The sequence below is a fragment of the Salvelinus sp. IW2-2015 genome, linkage group LG7 (assembly GCF_002910315.2).
Source record: "Salvelinus sp. IW2-2015 linkage group LG7, ASM291031v2, whole genome shotgun sequence".
Classification (NCBI taxonomy): domain Eukaryota; kingdom Metazoa; phylum Chordata; class Actinopteri; order Salmoniformes; family Salmonidae; genus Salvelinus; species Salvelinus sp. IW2-2015.
Genome location: NC_036847.1, coordinates 10,966,120 through 10,987,403, shown reverse-complemented (window position 1 = coordinate 10,987,403; position 21,284 = coordinate 10,966,120). Strand labels below are relative to the sequence as shown.

At 42.2% G+C, this 21,284-nt stretch overlaps 1 protein-coding gene across 2 annotated transcripts; it reads right to left on the bottom strand.

The window, feature by feature from the left end:
• Positions 1-919: 919 nt before the first annotated feature.
• On the bottom strand, positions 920-20,373 carry LOC111966372 (serine/threonine-protein kinase 35). Of its 2 annotated transcripts, none has more exons than XM_023990958.2 (3): positions 19,619-20,373; positions 14,777-15,575; positions 920-5,353 (listed from the first exon to the last, which is right to left on the bottom strand). In XM_023990958.2, the coding sequence occupies exons 1-2, from the start codon at positions 20,160-20,162 to the stop codon at positions 14,839-14,841; spliced, it is 1,281 nt and encodes a 426-aa protein (XP_023846726.1). In that variant the 5' UTR covers positions 20,163-20,373; the 3' UTR covers positions 920-5,353; positions 14,777-14,838. The 2 variants fall into 2 exon arrangements, with proteins under 2 accessions (XP_023846726.1, XP_023846727.1); XM_023990959.2 differs by lacking the exon at positions 920-5,353 and adding an exon at positions 5,361-10,575.
• Positions 20,374-21,284: the final 911 nt, after the last annotated feature.

Genomic DNA, 21,284 nt, shown 5'->3' with positions numbered 1-21,284 from the left:
CTCCATATACTCTCAGTACATTGTGTACCCAGCTGAACATGGGAACATGAGGCAGCTACACATTGTCTGCAGAGCGTGTGCGCTCCTGTGTCTTTCACATACAGTATTAGAGACAGGGCGGGGCATTTAACATGTTCTGGTCTGATAGTGTGATGACAGCACTCTGTACGTATGGGGCCAATAAGGGGTACTCTGCAGGGTTCCCCAATACCCCACGTTCCTCTTCTATTGGAAAGAAATACAGGTCAGTCAGACAATAAGAGATCAGAGACCGGGGGCAAAGTTCCCCTGGATGGCTTTCACTGAGTTTTGTTTTGGACCCTGACGGGGGGCGGGGGATGCTGGAAGTGGCTATTATCGAAGATAGAGATGGTTTGGATAATAGCTTCAATTGTGATGAATGACAACTCTAATTCTTCCTTTCTCTCTGTCAGCTTTCTAATAAAGATCAATTATCCTCATCTTATCATTAGCATACCCATGCAGGATTATCCTCATTTTATCATTAGCATACACATGCAGGATTATCCTCATATTATCATTAGCATACACATGCAGGGGTAATATGGGCAAAATCTTTGTAATAATTGGTTAGAACCAGCTCAAGACTGGATGACAATGAAGACGTTACCCGTCACTGTGAATTTATTTTGGTTCAAGGAGCATTGTGAACGGACATGGCCCTTGGCTGTTCCTAGACATAAATGTAGCTAAATGGCGCAGCTGTAAATATTGAGCTAAGCAATAGTCAAGAAGTCACATAATCTATCCCTACTGGAGACATCTCAGGCCAAAATGAGCCAAGTTTGTCACCATGCCTCAACACGACTGTATGTTTATCATTTGGAGCTCTGCTTTACTGCAGCTTGGCTCCCCAATAAAGGTAGTCTCTGTGGTCTTTAAAATGACTATATAAAAGTTATTTTTGAAAGTGGTTTATTAGTTTTCATTTTCAGGGATCCACCTCAATGAACAATATATGAAGCGTATAAAACACCCAGTTATATAATACCAGTACAAACAGTCATGTCATTTTTGAGGAATACAATGGTGAGAGACAGGGTAATGTGTTGAGCTCGTTAAAACCATAGTATTGCAACGAAGACACAGAACCTGCGGGTTACCACTGGATTTCTGAAAAGCTACTAACGGAGATTACACGGAAAACCCGAGCCACAAAAAAAACCTGGTTGCAACGAAAAACTGTAGAATAAAACTAGCAGACCATCTGAACTAAATCAAAACAGGAAAAAGATGCATGGAAGACTGACATCTTACAACCGAAATAAAATGATCCGACTGGAAATGTAGCCTACGCCAACTACGATAATTTAGATAGCACATTTATTTACAGACAAATAGAGCACAGGAGGCTGCTGAGAGGATGACGGCTCACAATAGCGGCTGGAATGGAGTGAATGGAATGGTATCAATGTTCAAAACCATTCCATTTATTCTGTTCCAGCCATTACTATGAGCCGTCCTCCGCTCAGCAGCCCCCTGTGCTGTATATTTAGTGGAAGCCCAAATGGACTAAGTTGTTTCCCACAGCAGTCTCCCACACCTTTGGATCAGAGCGGCTGTTTGCCCTACAGTGAATGGGTGGTAGCACTAAAACAGATATACAGGAATCCCAGTCTGCTGCAATCAGATGACCACCAGACAGTAGGGGGCTGGTTGACAGACAGACATAACACAGCCTAGTCTGAGAAGTTGACGACTATAAATTAGAATAAATTACATTTGTAAAGACTAGGACCAAAATGGTCATACATTCTTAAATGTGGGAGTATAATTTGTTATAATGCAATCTGTCTATTCTAGTTGTGCCATGCACTTGGTGGTTAGATGCTATAGGTGGTTCAACCAGTTCATAAAGGATTAGACTGCTAGCAGAGGTTTGTTTGAGCCCAATGTATATTGGACAATTAATGATAAAATGCAGTTTTTGGCATGTGTAATGAAAGATTTGGTCTGATGATTTGGTCCTAATAAAAAAAAGAAGACTTATTTTTTATAATTTATTTCAAGAGAAACTGAAGTTGTCAAACATTTACAGCAATAACAAAAAAAAGATGCTTTACTAAAAACATCTAATGGCTCAAGTTAGCTTCTTGAACAAAAAGTTCATAGTTTACATGATGCGTACTGTATACACACTTTGACATAGGTGCTGAAAGAAGTAGTAGTTCAGGAGAGCAAACAGAACGCAACAAATGGTTTGGTTCCTTGTACAGTGAAAGAAGGTTGCATAGAGGAGTGGGTTGGTTTTTAAGCATAATCATTACCGTAGCTGTATGACTAGTGCTCCCCTTAAACCATGGCAATACACATGTAACCTACACACAAAGTCTTCACTACTCCCAACAAGATACAACATTATGTATGAACAATAGGTGGCGGAAAGAGCTTCAGTTCCCTTATCATATACAGTATTTTTCAACGTAAAACATGAATGCAGAGTAGTCATGCAACAGTAGACGTTGCCATGACGTTAAAGGGAGTGCTCACTTACTTGTTAACACCGAAAGAGGTCAGAGGTTTTCCAGGTAACAAACTGGTCTCTTAAGTAAAGCTAAGTGTCACTGGGTGTACAGTCTAACATTAAAATAGAGGTATCTGAGAAAGAGGTGTGTTAATCTGAGATTATCTGTAAAAATAAAAAAATAAAAAATAAAATAAAAAAATAAAAAGGCAATAGCTAAGTGTTATCTGCAGCGAAGCTTGAAGGTAAAGTATTCAAAATCTCAAACGGCGATCAGAGTAGCTAACGGTAGCGGAGAAAATAAAAAAAACACATCTAAAAGCGTCTTAGAGGAGTTTGACCGTTGAGGTTAAAGAAAAACTGACTCGGGTCTAAAACGATCACAATGAAAGAAATGGCCCTCTAAAAATGCAAATGAAACAGGTCTAGACCGAAACCAGTTTAAAAGTAATCTAGTGAGACGGTCTAGTGAAAGACAACGGTCAGAGAAAGAGGAGACTGAGGTAGGACCAGACTATCAAAAACAGATTGAGTGTTTGTCAATAGCCGTAAACGAAAGAAATAAAAAGGGAAACTAGACTAGACTAATAAAAAAGGAAAGAATGGGTTGCCTTGACACAAGATACGGTCCCAACTGAATCCTGGAAACATGCCTATGAATCAATCGTCAACTACCGTGCTCACTTAAAATAAAAGCGAATAGATAACAGGGAACATGCCCAATATGCTGTGGTTCAACTGTTTGTTGGTTGGTGCTTGCTGAAGTCCACATTCTGCAATCCAGGATTAGCTTTTTGGAAAGATCCAGCCCTGGTTTAGACTGTCAACCATTACGTGAACGGGTATTGTCACTCGGCCTTACTAAAATACTAGGAAGTCAGAAACATTGCAAAAAGACACTTCACAATCTAGAAGGTAGTCTCTTAAATGGTAGTGTTTGAAAAACGACGACGATGACTATGCGTTTTTGTGTGTGTACAATAGTATCTGTCCATTCAACTGTTATTCCCACACACATCTTGTTTATAGTGAAGTGACACGACTAAAAACGGCTCTATGGTGAACGAGGAAACTGATTTTTTTAACAACTTTTTAAGTCGTGGTGCTACTTGGGGGAATTATTACCAATGCCAAACAATCCTAAACTGAAGAACCTCCAACAGATATTCAAAAACCATTCAATTACAAAGATCAGAGGTCCTTTTGATCCCATTCCATAGCATTATTTACATGTTATCAGCAAATGTTATGGTAACAAAATCCAAAGAAGTAAATGAGAGTTTAAAAGGAATTTCGAAGCACTCAAAGTTGCCTGCTTTGCCCTTAATTGGCACTAGGCTTAAAGTGAGTCGAAAATCCCTTTTGGTGAGGGTCCTGAATCTTCATACACAAACCTCACATTGAAACCATAACATGCTCACAGTAGCCAACAGTTACATTTCATTATTAATTTCTGTATAAAAAAAAGACACTGTCAATGTCAAGTTAATGGTGAGTGACATACAATAACTTAAGACTTTTCATCGCACTTACTAGCTAATCAGTAAATTTTTCGGTCTGAAATTAACATGATTCCGTTTCATACCAAATATTTGGGATATATAACAGAATCAATTTATATTTAGCCCAATATTAAATTATGTGACATCAGTGTCCACAACTCTGGTACAATTTGGTTTACGCAATAGGTAATTCCCCTAAAACCATTTTATGATCTTATATAGGGAGATGGCACCGTTTGGCTTCAATGCACGACATAACAATATTATCATATTATATAGGCCTGCTACCAAGGGAAAATGATATACTGCATGTAAAAAATAAAAAAAAACATCAAACTACTTGGGAATCAAATTGGTTACCCCTCCATTTGATGAAAGTCTAATAAGGCACAAGGGTGTAGAGGGAGGGGGACAGGGGTGTTGATGATGCTGCTTGGTTGATACTAGTGCAATGTGTCCACATTGAGGACGGGGGACATGGGGCGCTGTGTACTGAACTACCCAATATAACCCACCTTTCTAAATTGTCTATAAATGAAGTTGTATTGAACTGAATTCACATTTCCAATTCACAGTATACAAGTCCCTTCTTCTACATCATTAGCGTCGGTCGTTTTAGGAATACTTTGTAAAACTCTGGTATAGAGGGTACACAGTGCAACATGTTATCCTCTCCGGTATATACATGAACGATTATCCATCCATACTAGCCTGTGGTCCCATCCAACACACGTCAACATCGGAGAAGAAGGAAGAATCAGTACATGTCCGAACCAATTCAAATAAAAAAACAACATTGAGAAAAATGTATTTTGAAGACCAGCTCATCAAATAACAAATCATTATTACTCCTTGTGGCCATTAAGATAAGATATACTTTATTAGTCCCTACAGGATGGACATTTTATCTAACCCCCCAGATATACACACACACATCCACACATTAGGTTGGAGAAGTAGGTGGCACCTGCTGGTTCACTCCCGCCATATTTTTGCCCTCTTCAGCAGTGGGATTCGAACCGGAAACACTCCAGATGCTGGCCTGCTTCTCCAACCTCAAGGCTACTGCCGCCCCCATTCCAAACCAGGTGTGCCAAGGACGACGGCATACCTGACCGTCGTCCATTGGTGAATGTCTTTCTGCTTTTTAAAAATCAAAGGTGCGGTGGGGGAAGTGGAGAGGACCTGACTTCTCATATGACTTATTGCATAGCTTTCCCGATAAAGGTGTCCTGATTTTAGAAGCGCTGACCGCAAACCCTCCATTCTTTCACATTTAGGAGCAATTGTAGAGGTTTCACAGTTCATAGTCCCTTTTTACACCTCTGTACAGATGTGGAATCCCACCTTCAGTTTGTATACCAATCTGTGGAGAAAGAGAGAAAACAAGATGATTGAATGTTCGTCAATATGAAATACAGGCCATCATAATTCTTTAGGCAGTGCTAATAGTGTACTGTGGAACTCCAGTGCATTTCACTGAACTGTGCATACAAAATGTATAGCCTATAGAAATGTGCCATTATGCAAGGCCATTCAGATGTGCGAGATTGGTGGGATTTAGACCCTGATTGGTTGACACGTCCGAGATTTCCGATAGTGTCATGGTATAAATACCATGACAACCACTCCGAAAAACAAACAAACATTGAAACTATTAATGACGTAACCCAGATCCTTTAGTTTTCGCTTTAATCTCAATGATGCACACTATTAAGTAGTGAAGTACGTGCCATGGATAGGTTGCATAACTCATACCACATGGTATGTGCACAAGTGGGCCAGCTGGACTGATGCATAAAAAGAAACCACTTGACATGAAAAGGGCAAACTGCTCAAATGTCATTTWAAAAAAATGACAACAATGAAAATGATATTGATATATTGATGATTTTTACAAGTTTAAAAAATTGCTTCTTTACAGTGGTCTCCACTGAGGCTGTAAAAAGTCTGCACAACCCCATAAATCTCCCCCCCATGCACCAACCACTGCAGCACTTTGTTCCATGAGCAAAAGGGCCCCTTTCCTTCACTAACTGCTTGCAGCACTCTCAGCTGCTGTAACGGCCCTGCGGCAGCTGACACTGTCAGGCTAAAAGCCAGCCATTATGGATTGCTCTTAAGCCCAGGGGGATCGATCGATGGTGGTAGCCGACTTAACAAGCCTGCACATGAATGGGAGGTGGAGGAGGAAGACTGTGCCAGGGTCACTTTATTAGGGCAAGCAAAATAAAATGCTTTCAAATATTTTGTAAGGAAAAATGGAAATGAGCGGTTCTTATTAGAAGAGTCCATGTAGTCCCTTCCTGTTGGTCTGTTAGTGCCTAATGAACACAACCCAGCTAAAGATCCTGTCAAGACTCGTGGGAGGTCGGAGACACCTATTCTGAGCAGAGGGACATTTAAAGTCTGCTGAAACACAACTTTCCCCAATGCCACTAGCATGCAGAGCAATTTCTCAAGCAAGACTTTTGCTAGGACTGTCAGAGTGGTTTGAGCTGGGGGAGGGGAAAACTGAACATTAGCTGTTGGCAAAGAGGTTTGGAACTCTATTTTTGATCTATTAACTAATTTACAGCATGGTGAGGTCACCATTGAAGGCCAAAACTCCACCATTTCAAGCAGTCTTTTCAAACAGTTCTTATACTAAAAGGGTTTCATCATTATTTTCACAGTATTATTCCAACCTCATAGCGTGGAAATATACTGAACAAAAACACAACCATTTCAAAGATTTTACTGAGTTACAGTTCATATAAGGATATCAGTCAATTTAAATAAATAAATTAGGCCCTAATCTATGGATTTCCCATGACTGGGCAAGGGCGCAGACATGGGTGGGCCTGGCTCCCAGTGGGTGGGCCTGGGAGGGAACAGGACTACCCACAGGGAGCCAGGCCCTCCCCTCTCAGATGATCATGCAGGTGAAGAAGCCAGATGTGGAGGTCCTGGGCTGGCGTGGTTACACGTGGTCTGCAGTTGTGAGGCCAGTTGGACGTACTGCCAAATTCTCTAAAACAATGGTGGAGGCGGGTTACGGTAGAGAAATTAACATTCAATTCTCTTGCAACAGCTCTGGTTGACATTCCTGCAGTCAGCATGCCAATTGCACGCTTCCTCAAAACTTGAGACATCTATTGCAATATATTGTGGGACAAAACGGCACATTTTAGAGTGCCTTGTATTGTCTCCAGCACAAGGCGCACTTGTGTAATGATCATGCCGTTTAATCAGCTTCTTGATATGCCTCACCTGTCAGGTGGATGGATTTTCTTGGCAAAGGAGAAATGCACCTTAACAGGGATGTAAACACATTTTTGCACAAAATTGGAGAGAAATAAGCTTTTTGTGTTTTTGGAATATTTCAAGGATCATTTCAGCTCATGAAACCAACAGATTACATGTTGCATTTATATATAAAACACAGGCAAATCACGTTTTTGACTGCACTGGGCCTTTAAGCTCCTCTTTAGATCTCCAATGTGCCATCCTCTTATACTCAACTAACTATAATCATTTCTGCTCCTGCGTTTTAAAAGGGCTAAAAAGCCTCAGTCCACCCACAACTGCCAGGCAAGTTCTGTAACAGTGAGAGAGTGAGAGAGTGAGTGAGTGCAATTAAAACTAGCAGAGGAGTCTGGTCCTCACCCAAACTCAAAACCAGTTATAACATTCTCTGTACGACCACAACAGCACCACTGAAAACCATTAAAAGCACTTAGGGAAAAGAAAGCAAAATAGAGAAACCGACAAACTTATGCAACGCAACGCCCAAGCTCACACCGAGGTTGGCTGTGTCTGCCTGTTTGTTTTCAGGTTTGGGAGGAATTCACCGTCCAGCCTCAGGTAATTCACCCATCTTGAAGTGATTAGATATCAACGGGGGTGAGTATTTGTGGGATAGTGGTGATTCATGGTTTCGGTCAGGGTTGGCAAACGTGTGTGGATCTTTGAGACACTCAGTGAAGCTATAGCAGCAGTAAGACTTATCTAAAAATCTGAGTTCATCACTAAAAATATCCCTGAGAGCAAGCTCCTAACTGCTTTTTGCAACAACACCAGCTGATCACGCCCATCTTATCAATAAATGAGAGTTTAAAAAGGGTCCAACCAGAAGACCAAACTGAGGCTCAGCAGAACAATGCTCAAAGACACACTGTATAGCCTACTCCAGTGTGCCTGACAAAAGAAAGTGATTGAAACCAAACACCGCACCAAACCGCACAGATATGGTTGACTCACAACTGTACACGCCAATGCAGAACCCCAGCACTGCCAGTCAGTAACACAGGCAGTGGAAGGCAGGGTGAAACGAGACCGAGGGGTGCATACAGCAAACAAAGTTCAAAACACCCCGGTTACATAACTATGCAAAAACGCTCTCGTTCTTGGACACCCGCCCTCCACTCCCCCCGAAATCATATATAAAAACTGTCCCCCTGCTGGCATTTCTCAATCAACTCGAATATCGTGTTTAGCTTTCACTGACGTCAGTCACCCCCCCAACCAGTTTCCATGACAACAAGCATCTATACATACGGTGAGACACACCCACAGAACACATTGAGTACATGCTGTACCATACAGCCAAACCACTTTCTAAACAACACCATTTCCATAGAGACTCATAGTAGAGAGAGAGAGAGAGAGAGCGACTTCCAAGTTTGAACATGCGTTCTTCTGCTCACCTAAAGTGTACCGTGTGCCCTAGGATAGGGTTGAACTAGACCCAGTTTGGAACCTATACACTGTACATAGAAAGGCTTGCGTAAGGCACCAAAGTCAATGTTCCCTGTTGATGTTACTCAAGTGCAGGGCACTCGAAATCCCTCAGTTCATACAAAATCATCTCAATAAAAAAAGATGGCCAACAAAACACAGATGCTGAAAATAAAACACAACCTCCGTTTAAGTAAAGGCGGGGGGAAAGCTAAAGCGCATTGGCCTGGCTTATCTGGGTAGAGGCACACAGATACACAGGCTGGCAGGCAGAGGACAAAATGTTCCAAACGTGAGCCTCAGTAAACCCTTGCATAGAAGGAGCTAACAGTAACTAACCATGGACCGCTCTGAGAGTGCGCAAGTGTGTGTGTGTGTGTATGTGTGTGTGTGAGAGACGGTGGACGACAACAGCGATGGAGGATGCCCACGGCAGTGGTGGTGGTACTGGACAGAGAAGATGTCACTTTCAGTTCAGCCTGATCCTTGCGCACTGAAAGGATTTGTATTTAACACAGGTTTAAAACCCCACCACCTCACTGTAAGCCCCCGATAACCCCCTCAACCTACCATATTCACCCCCTCCACCCGCTCTGTGTTCTCAAGATCTAATCCCCCCCTGTGTGACAGATGATGGATTCTCCCATCAGACAGGGTACCAGGGGTGGGTTACATAACAGGCATAACAGCTATCCCTGCATTCTGCAGGAGAAAATGAGGCCACTCCACACCAGTCGAGAGACACGCAACACTACGCAGCTAGGCGATATGGCCTAAAAAAAACATATCTTGATTCTTTTCAAATTTATAGGTGGATAATGATATATAGCTATAATCTAATGAATTCAGGGCGTGTGAAGTTATACCTAGGCTAAATATAAGCCTTCCACAACCATAAGACCCACTAATAATTGAATTATTTTATCAAAATAGTTTTTCCTGCTTTTTTGCAATATTCACTGATATGGCTTTCAAGTCAGTCTATGAAAACGCCCTTTTTGTTACAAATTTAACCAGAACAGCTAGTATATCAGTCTTTGGCTAAAATGCTTCTAACAGTAAGTGGTACCGTACAACAATCAATATTCATTGCTACTCCTGTTTTAGTAGTCTGCTCTGCGTGCAATTTGAGAAGCTGAAACATAAAAAGAGGACCAATAGAAAGGGTCACTTCTCTATTACAGTAAAATAAGGTCAATGTCTTTCGGTGTCCATATGATTCTGTTGGGCCAAATCAGCGAGGAAGAAGTGATCTCTCATCTTTGATGTGGTGAGTGGCCGGGGTTTGCTGGATGTGTGGAAATGAGAAGGTGCACAGTAACAGCATGAGTGAAGCAGATGAGACGAAAAAGACAGCATGAGAACAAACATTTTAACAAAACCTTGATTCTTGCGCCCAGCCCTACTTCACAGTTAACTCACTGACACTCACAGCTCACTGGGCAGCTGGGAGGGGAGTGGCGAGGGGGAAAAAGGTGAACGGCAGTCTAAAGCATTGGGGATTGGTCAGAGTGCCCCAAAAACTCTGACCATCTGGATTCAAGTTCAGATTGGAACTTCAGTTATCTAAACCATCCAGTCCTCAATCTCATCTACGAGGGATTAGGGTTATTAGGAGGATCCTTCGAGCACAATCTAACACATTCAACAAATTCAATTCAAATGTGCGCTAACGTAGCGTGAGGCTACTGTCTTAATCCACAGAGGCTTTGAGTTGACACGTTTTTGACGAGATTCTTGACAAAATTGTCCCATTCCTCCGAGCTGTCTGCTGCTTGAAGTCTCAGTTGTATCCATGCAACCAAGCAGAGCGCTGCATTCCCGTGGGCCCCGACAGAGATCATTGCGGCGCGATCAGCGGTTTTCATGCTGCGGGCGGGAGAGGGCGGTCAGACAGACAACTTTTTAAGTCCAGCAGATTTTCTAAAAGGTTGTCTTTCTGTTTTTTCTATTGTATTAAAAGCACCTCTGTCGCACTATTCATAAAGGCTAATTCTCGCTGACTATCTGCATTGATCCTGCTTTGTACTAACTCTTCTGACTCATCACATACGCTGCTGCTCATCATCTATCCTGTTGCCTAGTCACTTTACTCCTACCCATACAGAGCCTTCAGAAAGTATTCATACCCCTTAACTTATTCCAGATTTTGTTGTGTTAAAGCATGAATTCTTTAACACTGCGCACAATACCCCATAATGAAAAAGTGAAAATATGTTTCCAGAAATGTTTGCAAATTTATTGAAAGTTAAATATCTAATTGAAATAAGTATTCACACCCCTTTGCTATGACACTTGAGCTCAGGTGCATCAAATGTCCTTGGATAATCCTTGAGATGTCACTACAGCTTCATTGGAGTCCACCTATGTACCCTAGTGGTTAAAGCGTTGGGCCAGTAACCGGAAGGTTGCTGGATCGAATCCCCGAGCTGACGAGGTAAATATCTGTCATTCTGCCCCTGAGCAAGGCAGTTAACCCACTGTTCCCCGTGTGCCGAAGACAAGGATGTCGATTAAGGCAGCCCCCCGCACCTCTCTGAATCAGACAGGTTGGGTTAAATGCGGAAGACACATTTCAGTTGAATACATTCAGTTGGACAACTGACTAGGTATCTCCCTTTCCTGTTGCCAATTCAATTGTTTGGACATGATTTAGAAAGAAACATACCTGTCTATATAAGGTCCCACAGTTGACAGTGCATGTCAGAGCAGAAACTATACAATGAAGTCCAAGGAACTGTTCAAAGATTTCCAATATTGAATTGTAATGATGCATATATCTGGGGAAGGGTATAAAAAATGTCTAGAATGTTGAAAGTTTTCAACCGCACAGTGGGAAACATTAGGAAATATGGAACTACCCAGACCCTGCCAAGAGCTGGCCGTCCAACCTAAATGAGCAACCGGGCAAGAAGGACCTTGGTCAGGGAATGATCACTCTGGCAGAACTACAAAGCTCCTTGGCTGAAATGGGAGAACCTGCCAGAAGGACAACAGTTTCTAAAGCACTTCACCAATCTGGGATTTATGGAAGAGAGTCCCGACGGAAACCACGCCTGAGAAAAAGGCAAATGACGGCACGCTTGGAGATTGCAAAAAGGCACATGAAAAGACAGGCAAAATATTCTATGGTCTGATGAGAAAATGTTAACTCTTTGGCCTGAATGCAAAGTGCTGTCTGGAGAAAACCAGAGGAAAACCACATTCATACAGGACAATGACCCCAAGCACACAGACAAAACGCCGGACTGGCTTCAGAACAAGAATGTGAAAGTCCTTAAGTGGCCCAGCCAAAGCCCAGACATGAATCACATTGAAAATATGTGGAAAGACTTGAAGATTGCTGCTCACTGCCGCTCCCCATCTAACTTAAGCGCTTGAGAACATCTGCAAGGAAGAATGGAAGAAAATCCCCAAATCCATATGTGCAAAGCAGATACAGACATACCAAAGACTACTGAAAGCTGTAACCACCACCAAAGGTGCATCTACAAAGTAGTTCAATACATTTGCAGAGAATTCTAAAAACATGTGTTCACTTTGTCATTATGGGTTATTGTGTATAGATGGGTGACTTAAAATATATTTAATCCATTTTGAATTCAGGCTGTAACAACAACATTTGGAATAAGTCAAGGGGTATGAATACTTTCTAGAGGAACTGTGTACATATCTAATTAAATTACCTCGTAACCAAGCACATCGACTTGGTACTGTCACCCCTTATCTCTACTCATTGTGTATTTATTCCTTATGTTATTATCTTTTTATTATTTTTCAATGTTTATCTCAGCATTGTTGGGAAGGGCCAGTAAGTAAACATTTCACTGTTAATCTACACCTGTTGTTTACGAAGCATGTGACAAAAAAATAGGATATGATAGGCTCCAACATCTACTAAATATGAATAACATTATTTATTTTACTCCCACTCCTAAACGTATGCAAAACATAGCTCAAGTCAAGTGTCTGCTCTCCTATTCCATTTCTCCCCAACTCTGCTCTCTTCCAAACTATGTCTAGCCTATTGGCTGAAATAGCCCAATAATGAGCACTACCGATAGCCAAAAATAAAATGTCCCATGTGAGAATCTCTGGTATTTTTAACACATTGTTTAGGCTATTTTTGTGCATTTTGATCTTGTCTATATGGTGTAAAATTGCTGAGACAGGGGCTGCCAAGCAAGCTGCGTCACATACGCCTAAAATAACATTTTCAGGACTGTCCTCGGGTTCGGGACCAGCTCTTGTGGGATGAACAAAATCAGTCCAGCACAGACTTAATTAAATCAGCCCATGAAGAATGGAGCATGTGGCTCACCCAGTGTCTGACAGTTACTCTTTAAGGGTTTATCATAGTCCAAAATGTGTACGCTAAGCACAAAAGCAGTGTTGTAGAATATTGGACCATTGGCTTTCAGTTGAGAACTGTGGGGAGGTCCGTGTTCGGGATTATTATCCACCGCGGATGGTGGTCTCAGAGCCTTGTAGCTATGTCACAATGGGAACCCGGACTATTGTGTCTCAGCGTCTGTGGACTATGATTTACACTTTTTGTTCCGTGCTGCATTTCCCCCTGGCAATGAGTGTGCCGAAACCTGGGTTCAAAGTACTTGTTTTCTTTCAAATACTTTGAGTGTGCGCAGATCAAGTATTCAAAAGAAACGGGTGTCTTACAGCCAACCACAGAGGCACTGGGAGTAGTCTACTTAGTCTCTCCGAAAAACAAGGTGAGGACATCCACGGCCCAAAGACTGACATGGCACAATGTCCTTAGACGCCCTGAAAGTCCAAATGGCTAAGACAACTGGAATTAAGCAGCCTGCCAAGAAATTCCAATAAGTCATGATCAAATGTGATGTGAGTGCACCTGAGAGGTAAGCAAAGGGCATCTGTTACTCAACTTTGCAGAGCACTGATACCATCTCCCATACACACGCAGAGGAGGAGCAGCAGGAGGTGGAGGGCTGGACCGGGTTTGGCTTTGGAAAGCAGACGAGCCCAGCTGATCTGCTCATCTACAGGCAAACATAGTGTTAAACTAAAGGCCCCTGAGGGGATGATCTGTCAGAGCAGGAGAGCGTTATGAAAGAACGAAAAGTGGGCCAGAGAGGGAGGGAGCGATGCAGTTTGGAATGGCACTGGCAACCGCACAGGGTACACTTTGCCCCTCAGGGCAGATAGCATGGTTTTGATTAAAGCCAGAGAGAAAGAAGAAAGAGAAAAAATAAAAAAGAGGGGGAGGGAGGAGCAGTCAGATGAATAAACAGAAAAACGAGTGAGTCGTAAGAGACCGAGCGAGGGATCTCTGGCATGCAGAATTGCTTGTCTGGACTCAGGACCAGCATGTTTGTATTTGAAACAGCAGACTGTGCGTCAAGGCATTACCAGCCTACCAGTTCTCTTGTGTAGCGGCACTGAGTGCGACTGAACAGAGAGGGGAGGCGAAAGCCTCTGCTAAGTCAAGAACAGTTTATCTCAGATTAAAGTCAATGTGGCAGTGAGGAGAATAGCTTTCACTGATTTACATGGGTATTAATACAAGGCTCCCGAGTGGCGCAGCAGTCTATGGCACTGCATCTCAGTGCTAGAGGCGTCACTACAGACCCTGGTTCGATTCCAGGCTGTATCACAACGGGCCGTGATTGGGAGTCTCATAGGGCGGCGCACAATTGGCCCAGCGTTGTCCGGGTTAGGGTTTGGCCGTTATTGTAAATAACATTGTAAATTTGTTCTTAAACTGACTTGCCTAGTTAAATAAAGGTTAAATAAAAATTTAATAAATTAAAAAGAACTGACCCCTACTTAGCAAAGGAATGCGATTCTTGAAAGTTAAGTGGAGGCAGACCAAATACACGAGTGACATACTAACAAATCAGGAGGGCACTGACAGGGCTGCTAAACAGTTGACTGATATAGGATCAATTGACAGTAAAATAGGATCAACATACATTCAAATAGGATCAACTAGGTCACATTTAATAAGGGTCAACTCTTCAGTGAAGCTATATGATGAGTGAGTGAGCAGGTGAAATGTGTGTGTGTCTATGTGAGAAGGAAGATAACCTACCTGGTAAAAGAGCAGTCCCTTCTCTGACTGACCAGGGGTTGGAAAGGGGAACGGGAGGAGTGTCACGCAGCACGCGTGACTTGGTCCACCCGCTCCTCCAGCTGGAAGGCGTCGGGCCGGTCCTGGGGGTTGACCGCCAGCATGTCCTGCAGCAGCTTCTTCACCTCCTCCGACATGGTGCTGCGTGTCTTCTGCGGGATGTGGAGGACCATCTTGGGGTTTCCCAGCAGCGCCTCGCCCACTGGCACGATCTCGCTGCCCTGCCGCACATAGGTGCCTAGCAGCTCGCGCTTCGACTCTGCGTCAATGAAGGTGATCCGCTCCAGCATGGCCCAGATGATAATGCCCAGGGCGAAGATGTCAGCCTTGGCCGTGTAATGGCCCTCCCACACCTCGGGCGCCATGAAGAAGTCCGAGCCGCAAGTCGACGACAGCCAGAACTTGTTCACGTTCTTGTTGTTGCTGCCGTCCCCGCCACCAGCTGTGGGGTGCTCATCGCCATCGTTGCCACCGGCGCCAAAGCCAGCGCAGACCTTGCTGAGGCCGAAGTCGGCCACTTTGAGTACAGGAAAGCCCGACTTCTGGGAGATGAGGATGTTATCGGGCTTGAGGTCGCGGTGCACAATGTTGTTCTTGTGCAGGAAGGCCACGGCGCTGGTCAGCTGACGCATGAAGCTCTTGTTGGTGCGCGGGTCAGGCCGCCGTGACAGGATGTACTGGTTGAGGTCCCCGCCCTCGCAGAACTCCATGACGAACCACAGGTAGCACGGCTCCTCTGGGTAGCCCAGAATCCGCTCACCTGGGGAAAGACAAAACGGCATTAAAAGGGTAGCAAAAACACACACACTTGACAGTGAGAGGCCTCATACACTAGGCTTAATTTATTGTAGCAGGCCTCGGATACCCGCTTACACCCGCTCACTCCCGCTATGCCTTGAGATGATTCTTGGATGAATTAAAAAGAACAGTGTTCGACTCAGCGTTTTGAGCATACAACAAAGACTGAAGGGAACAAAGCCAATCTGGTGGCAAGCACCATGGTGCTTTTAATCACTAACATTTGTGACAATATGGGATTTCATGTGTGCCATGACAAAAACTTGGAAAAACAACAAATCACAGAGTGATGTAGGCTAATGAATGTGACTAACATGCTTTTTTTTTTTTGACGCGCTGCAAGTCCCGCAGCTCCCATCTCCTCATTGGTTTTTAGGATCATATACCCACGTGGGTGATTGAAAGATGAACTGAGGTCCACACTCCAGTGCAGTTGGTGGTGGTAATGTACCTTAAAGTTGGTTGCCAACCTACATATAAAGTCCGAAAAAGAAGCATGAAGGATGAGAAATTACTAGAAACTAACTCGGTTTACCCTTTTATCTGTGGATTAATTGTCAGAGTAGAGGACCTCGTGCATTTCAGGTAAAATAACAACCTAATGTTTATATCCCAGGACAAATTAGCAAACAGCAGCAAGCTAAATTGCCATGAATGTTTCATGCATTTCGACCTGTCCCCAAGTTAATATAGTTGGTTCAGAGTTTGTTTTGAAATTTCAACCTGCGTGTCCTGATCACGTCTGGTGTGGATGGACAAAATCAACATGCGTGCGATGGCACGCCCCCGGTCAGCATGTAATGGTCTATGGTTTCCTTCTGGTCCCCATCAACCAGTAGACTAACATTCTCAATGGGCGGCCAATAATAAATGTACTTTAAGCATTATCCCCAACTTGCAACGCGTCCAACATGTTCAGGCAACAGTGGAGGAGAGAAATGCTTGAACCAAAACAAACAATGTCTCGCTAATTTGACCCAGATCTGAGGGAAATGACAGAGTGCTCAAGTAACATACGGTACGAGACGAGTGCTTCCGATGCTGAGTCATAGGTCAGTCTTTTTATGCTTGCTCATTAGAAGTTAAATCAGGTTAGGTCGGTTTTAAACATTAAAGCGGGTTTAGCAAGAGTAGGCTTCCATCGCATTGAGCGGCTTTCCGCTTTGAAAACACTAACTACGCCCCGCCCCCCTTCCACATCATGTGCAACGATCTCTATTAAAACAAATGGGACTTGTTGCTTAGTGCGCGACAGTTTATTTAGGCCTATCTACACACATTAAGATAGGGCTGTGTGCAACAGTGCAATCAGCAATGCACTGATCTTGGCTAGGGTATCTGGGACTGTGTCCAAAGACTACAACTCAATGCAAACACAGGTAATCTGTCTGTGCCCCACAATGTTCAGGCTTAGTCAGCATATTTGAGAGCTGAGGAGGGTGAGTTGAACTAATGCAAGCTATAGGACTACAAATCCCTTCAGACAGTCAAGGCCAAGTTCCTCTAGTGTCGGCAACATGGCGGGGTTAAACCTGGGATTTAAATGGGTATGTAAACAGTACCCCATTAACCCCCTTTATCCTATTTGTTTTTCATCCCTCTACTGCCTTCAACAATGTCACACCCCCAGGATGTGAACAAAGTCTACAGTGGGACATGGGTAGAGAGAAGTTGGAGAAAAAAAAGAATAGGTACAAATACCTGTCTCATGAATTGTTTTAAACTACAATGTCAACCATTGTTTTGGTATTGGCTAACGCATTAATTGACTTGCTGATATTGGTAAGGTCCGAATAGGCAACATTTTTGCTCATGCAGCTTCTGAGTTCTGAAAATCTATGGGGAAATTTAAATAAAACTTGTTTCAAAATGTAGTATTTCAGTTTATAAAATGCAGGGAGTAACCTAATTGTGCAAGATACAATACAACAACTTGCTTACTTTATCAACTCAGACAGAAACTTGTTCCAAGATGGCATCAAGTTTATAATTTCCTGCCGGACAAGCCCTGAGCAACACAATGCAGCTTTGTGAGATGGCATTGCAGACAACACTATAGTGCCGTATCCCTGTAGCCTAGCCTACATATAAGACAGTGCTGAATTGTGTTGGCTGAGCACATATTGGCCAACAAGCTTTCATAAATATGATGATCATCCTATGTTCATTAGACTTCAGAACACTATGCTCTCAAATCTGTGCAGAAAGTGGGTTAACCTGACCAATATTGATGATAATGTAAAAAGAAATTGCCCAAAAAATTCTATTGACTTTTAGACTATTTAGCCCAGAGAAGCTCCTTCTGTCTTTAAAAATGATGGCTATTGGCTAAAAAGAAGTCAAGATTAATATTTAATTTGTTGACAAGTGTAATGGCCCGAATGGTGACACTTACATAAGGACATTTCCATGTAAAAGGACCCATGAGCACCAACATGTGAAGTTTATAGGAGCATGTAAAATGAAAGCTAATAGTCATATATATATATATATATATATATATATATATATATATATATATATATATATATATATATATATATATATATTTATTTATTTATATATATTTTTTAATTAAGGCATATATACATTTTTCAACCATTTACCATCCTAAAAATTAGGAATACGCAGAGGTTCTGATTTCTGGTCAAACAGATAGAAAAGGGGTCTTAGATAACATCTACCAGAAAAAGTCTTAAGGTAATATAAATAACACACAATAATGTTGATGTAAAGAACCCTGCCAACTATTACCTACACATATTTAGTTTTGATAAATGATTTGCCTTCTGTAAGTTCAGGAAACATTGCCTTGTGCTTTGTAATTCTTTAAGATATTTTCTAATTTCTCTCCCTCATGAGGAGGGAGGATCATGAAATTTCACAGAAGGTAGACCTACCTACCAATTAGTTACAGTATTTTTACTGATATCATGTTTGTTTTAATAATTAAGTGATAAAAACTCATAATTCTGTTACCAAACTTAGCATCTGCACAGTTCTTTCAGTAAATGTGTTTTTGTAAAATGTTCAGTGGAAATAGTTCAGAGTTCTAGAGAGTTGTATAGTTTGATAAACTTTGATTTCAATGGTTTTTGTTTTGCAACATTTTGAAGTTAAAAAAAAGTCAGCCTAATTTAGTTACCGTGGAATTGCCCATTGCCAACTATAAAATGGGCAGCAAAGGCAGCACAGGGGCTAAAAGCTCTAAACTTTAAGCCTAGAGATTAAAAACAAGATTCAGAAGTATATTTTTCTCAAAATTATAAATAATTAGACTCCTATTTAATTAATATACATTTTACATTTAGGTTAAATAAGCTTGATTAGGAAAAAATACAATTAAGTGGAGTGCATTTAATAATAAGAAATATGAGGAAATAGCATAGGTTAATATCATTAATTGCATGAAATATTGATTGCTTAATTTAAAAATGTATTCAAATTTGCTACCAGGAGAGAGTTAACTGATAGCCAACTAGAACACTGTGTTCTCTCAAGTGCTGGAAATAGCAAACTGCCTATACAACAGTATGGCAGCGTGAACCTATAGGTGGGAAAATCTTTTTACTAAAAACAAATGTATGACACTAAGCAACGTACAATTGATTACGAAATCAATAATGATGGATAAACTATTCTAGATGTTTACATACTGCCCTCCCATCTAACAAGTCTCCTAATAGAAACAATAGGTAACGTGTTACACAATGTTTTCAAAACTTTTGGTTTATTTCCCTTATCCACCTCGTTTTTTTTAATATGTTGATCAGCACTTTTGCAAAATTAGCCTACTTTTAGCAAACAATGGGTAAAACACTGAGCTAGCAGCTAGCTTGTTAACGAAACCATTGTGTTGATTGGCCTGCTCTGTATTGATCACAGATCTAACTAGCAAGCTATCTTATCAATTCAATCGAGTTACTGTCATTAAAAGGGTGACAGGACAACCAAACAGGCAGTGGATTTCGTCAACGTAAACATTAACTAGCTAACGTTAGTTACCTTTTAATGAAGTCTCCACCAACCGCAGGTATTGTTTGGACCTTTTATTTCCATGACTCATTTTCTGGGCCATGCCATTCCTTTGTAGCACACATTCCTCGAGCTGCACCACATTCTCGTGTTTCGTCTCCAGGCTTGCCAAGGCCCAGAATTCGGCCAGAGCGAGTTCCACATTTTCGGGAGCGTTGCACTGCAGTTTTTTAACCGCTACCCTTGCCCCAGTCCTCAGAGCAATTGCCTCGAACACTACCCCATAGCTGCCCCTTCCCACCTCCCGCAACAGATTGTATCGTGGTGCCATTACTATAGCATGCTCCAGGTTCTCGTTCTTGGAAAAGTTCATTGAGAAACAGTCCTCCTCCATAGGGACATCGATGTCTTCGTTGTTGTTCCCTACCACCAGCGCCCTCAAGACTTTGACCACCTCTTGTTTTACCTCCCGTTTCGTCTTCATTTTGGCGTTCTGTGCTTCAACCAGCCTTTTGAAAGCCCGCAGACTTCTTGGGGTTCTTATCTTTCGCCTTATCCCGTTGCATATATCCATGACTTCTTTTTAGTTGAAAACAAGTGTTTAGGAAAAATATGTGTATCTTTCATTACTTGAGTCAAACCGAATGCTCAAACTTGTGACGTTTAATTGTATATTAAACGTCAGATAGCCCTCTCTACTTATATGATGCCGCTCTTTGAACAAATTTGATTAATAAACAACTGTACAGCCCCCAATGTACAAACGGAGAGAGGAGGGAGTGGCTTGCTCCGACTTCTTCTTCTATTATATCATGGCGGTCGGCAAACAATAGTTTGAGTGCATGCCGCCACTTACTGTGCTGGAATGTATGATCAATCATGATCTGCCCAATTCTATACTACCATGAAAATAAAATTCTAAACCAAATAAATCACTAACTTCCACCACACCCTGCTGCTTTACACAACCTGAGTCGTATTGATAACCTTACCAATAAAAGCAATGAAGTCAACTTTATTCATTATCAAAGTGTCCTTTGACATCGCACACTCATGAGCCCAAGATTTCTGAATGGGCCTCGAAACCCTGCCAGGACCATTAGAAGCACCAGCCCCGACAGTAGGTCCACTTACTACAGGTGCATCCATGTAAGCTCCATCAGTCCGCACTGTAGTTCTACCAATCTGTGTTACGGCCTCTGCATACGATACACCATGACTGATCCTATATCTCTGAGCCTCTCTAGACTCTCCCTGTACCTGGCATCCACCAAATGCTGCATTGTGTTCTCCCCCAGAATTACAGCACTTAACCTTCACATTGCTTCCACATTCACTGTAATCATGAGCCCCTCCACACATCTTTTCTTTCCTTTACACGGAGCAGCTACGTGTCCTATTCTTTGGCATTTAAAACACTGCAGTGCATATGGGACAAATTCTCTAACATTCAAACTAAGGAATCATATCTGTGCTTTTCCCTGCAAGACTTTCTCAAACCTCAGCATCACTGATAAGCTTTCACTTCTTTGACCCTCTTTCCGACTGATCAACCTTTTGGCCTCAATCACTCTGCCTCCCTTCACATTTTCTTTAATATCATCTGTGGACATATATATTCCAATCAAATAAAATGTTATTGGTCACACACATGGTTAGCAGATGTTATTGCGAGTGTAGCGAAATGCTTGTGCTT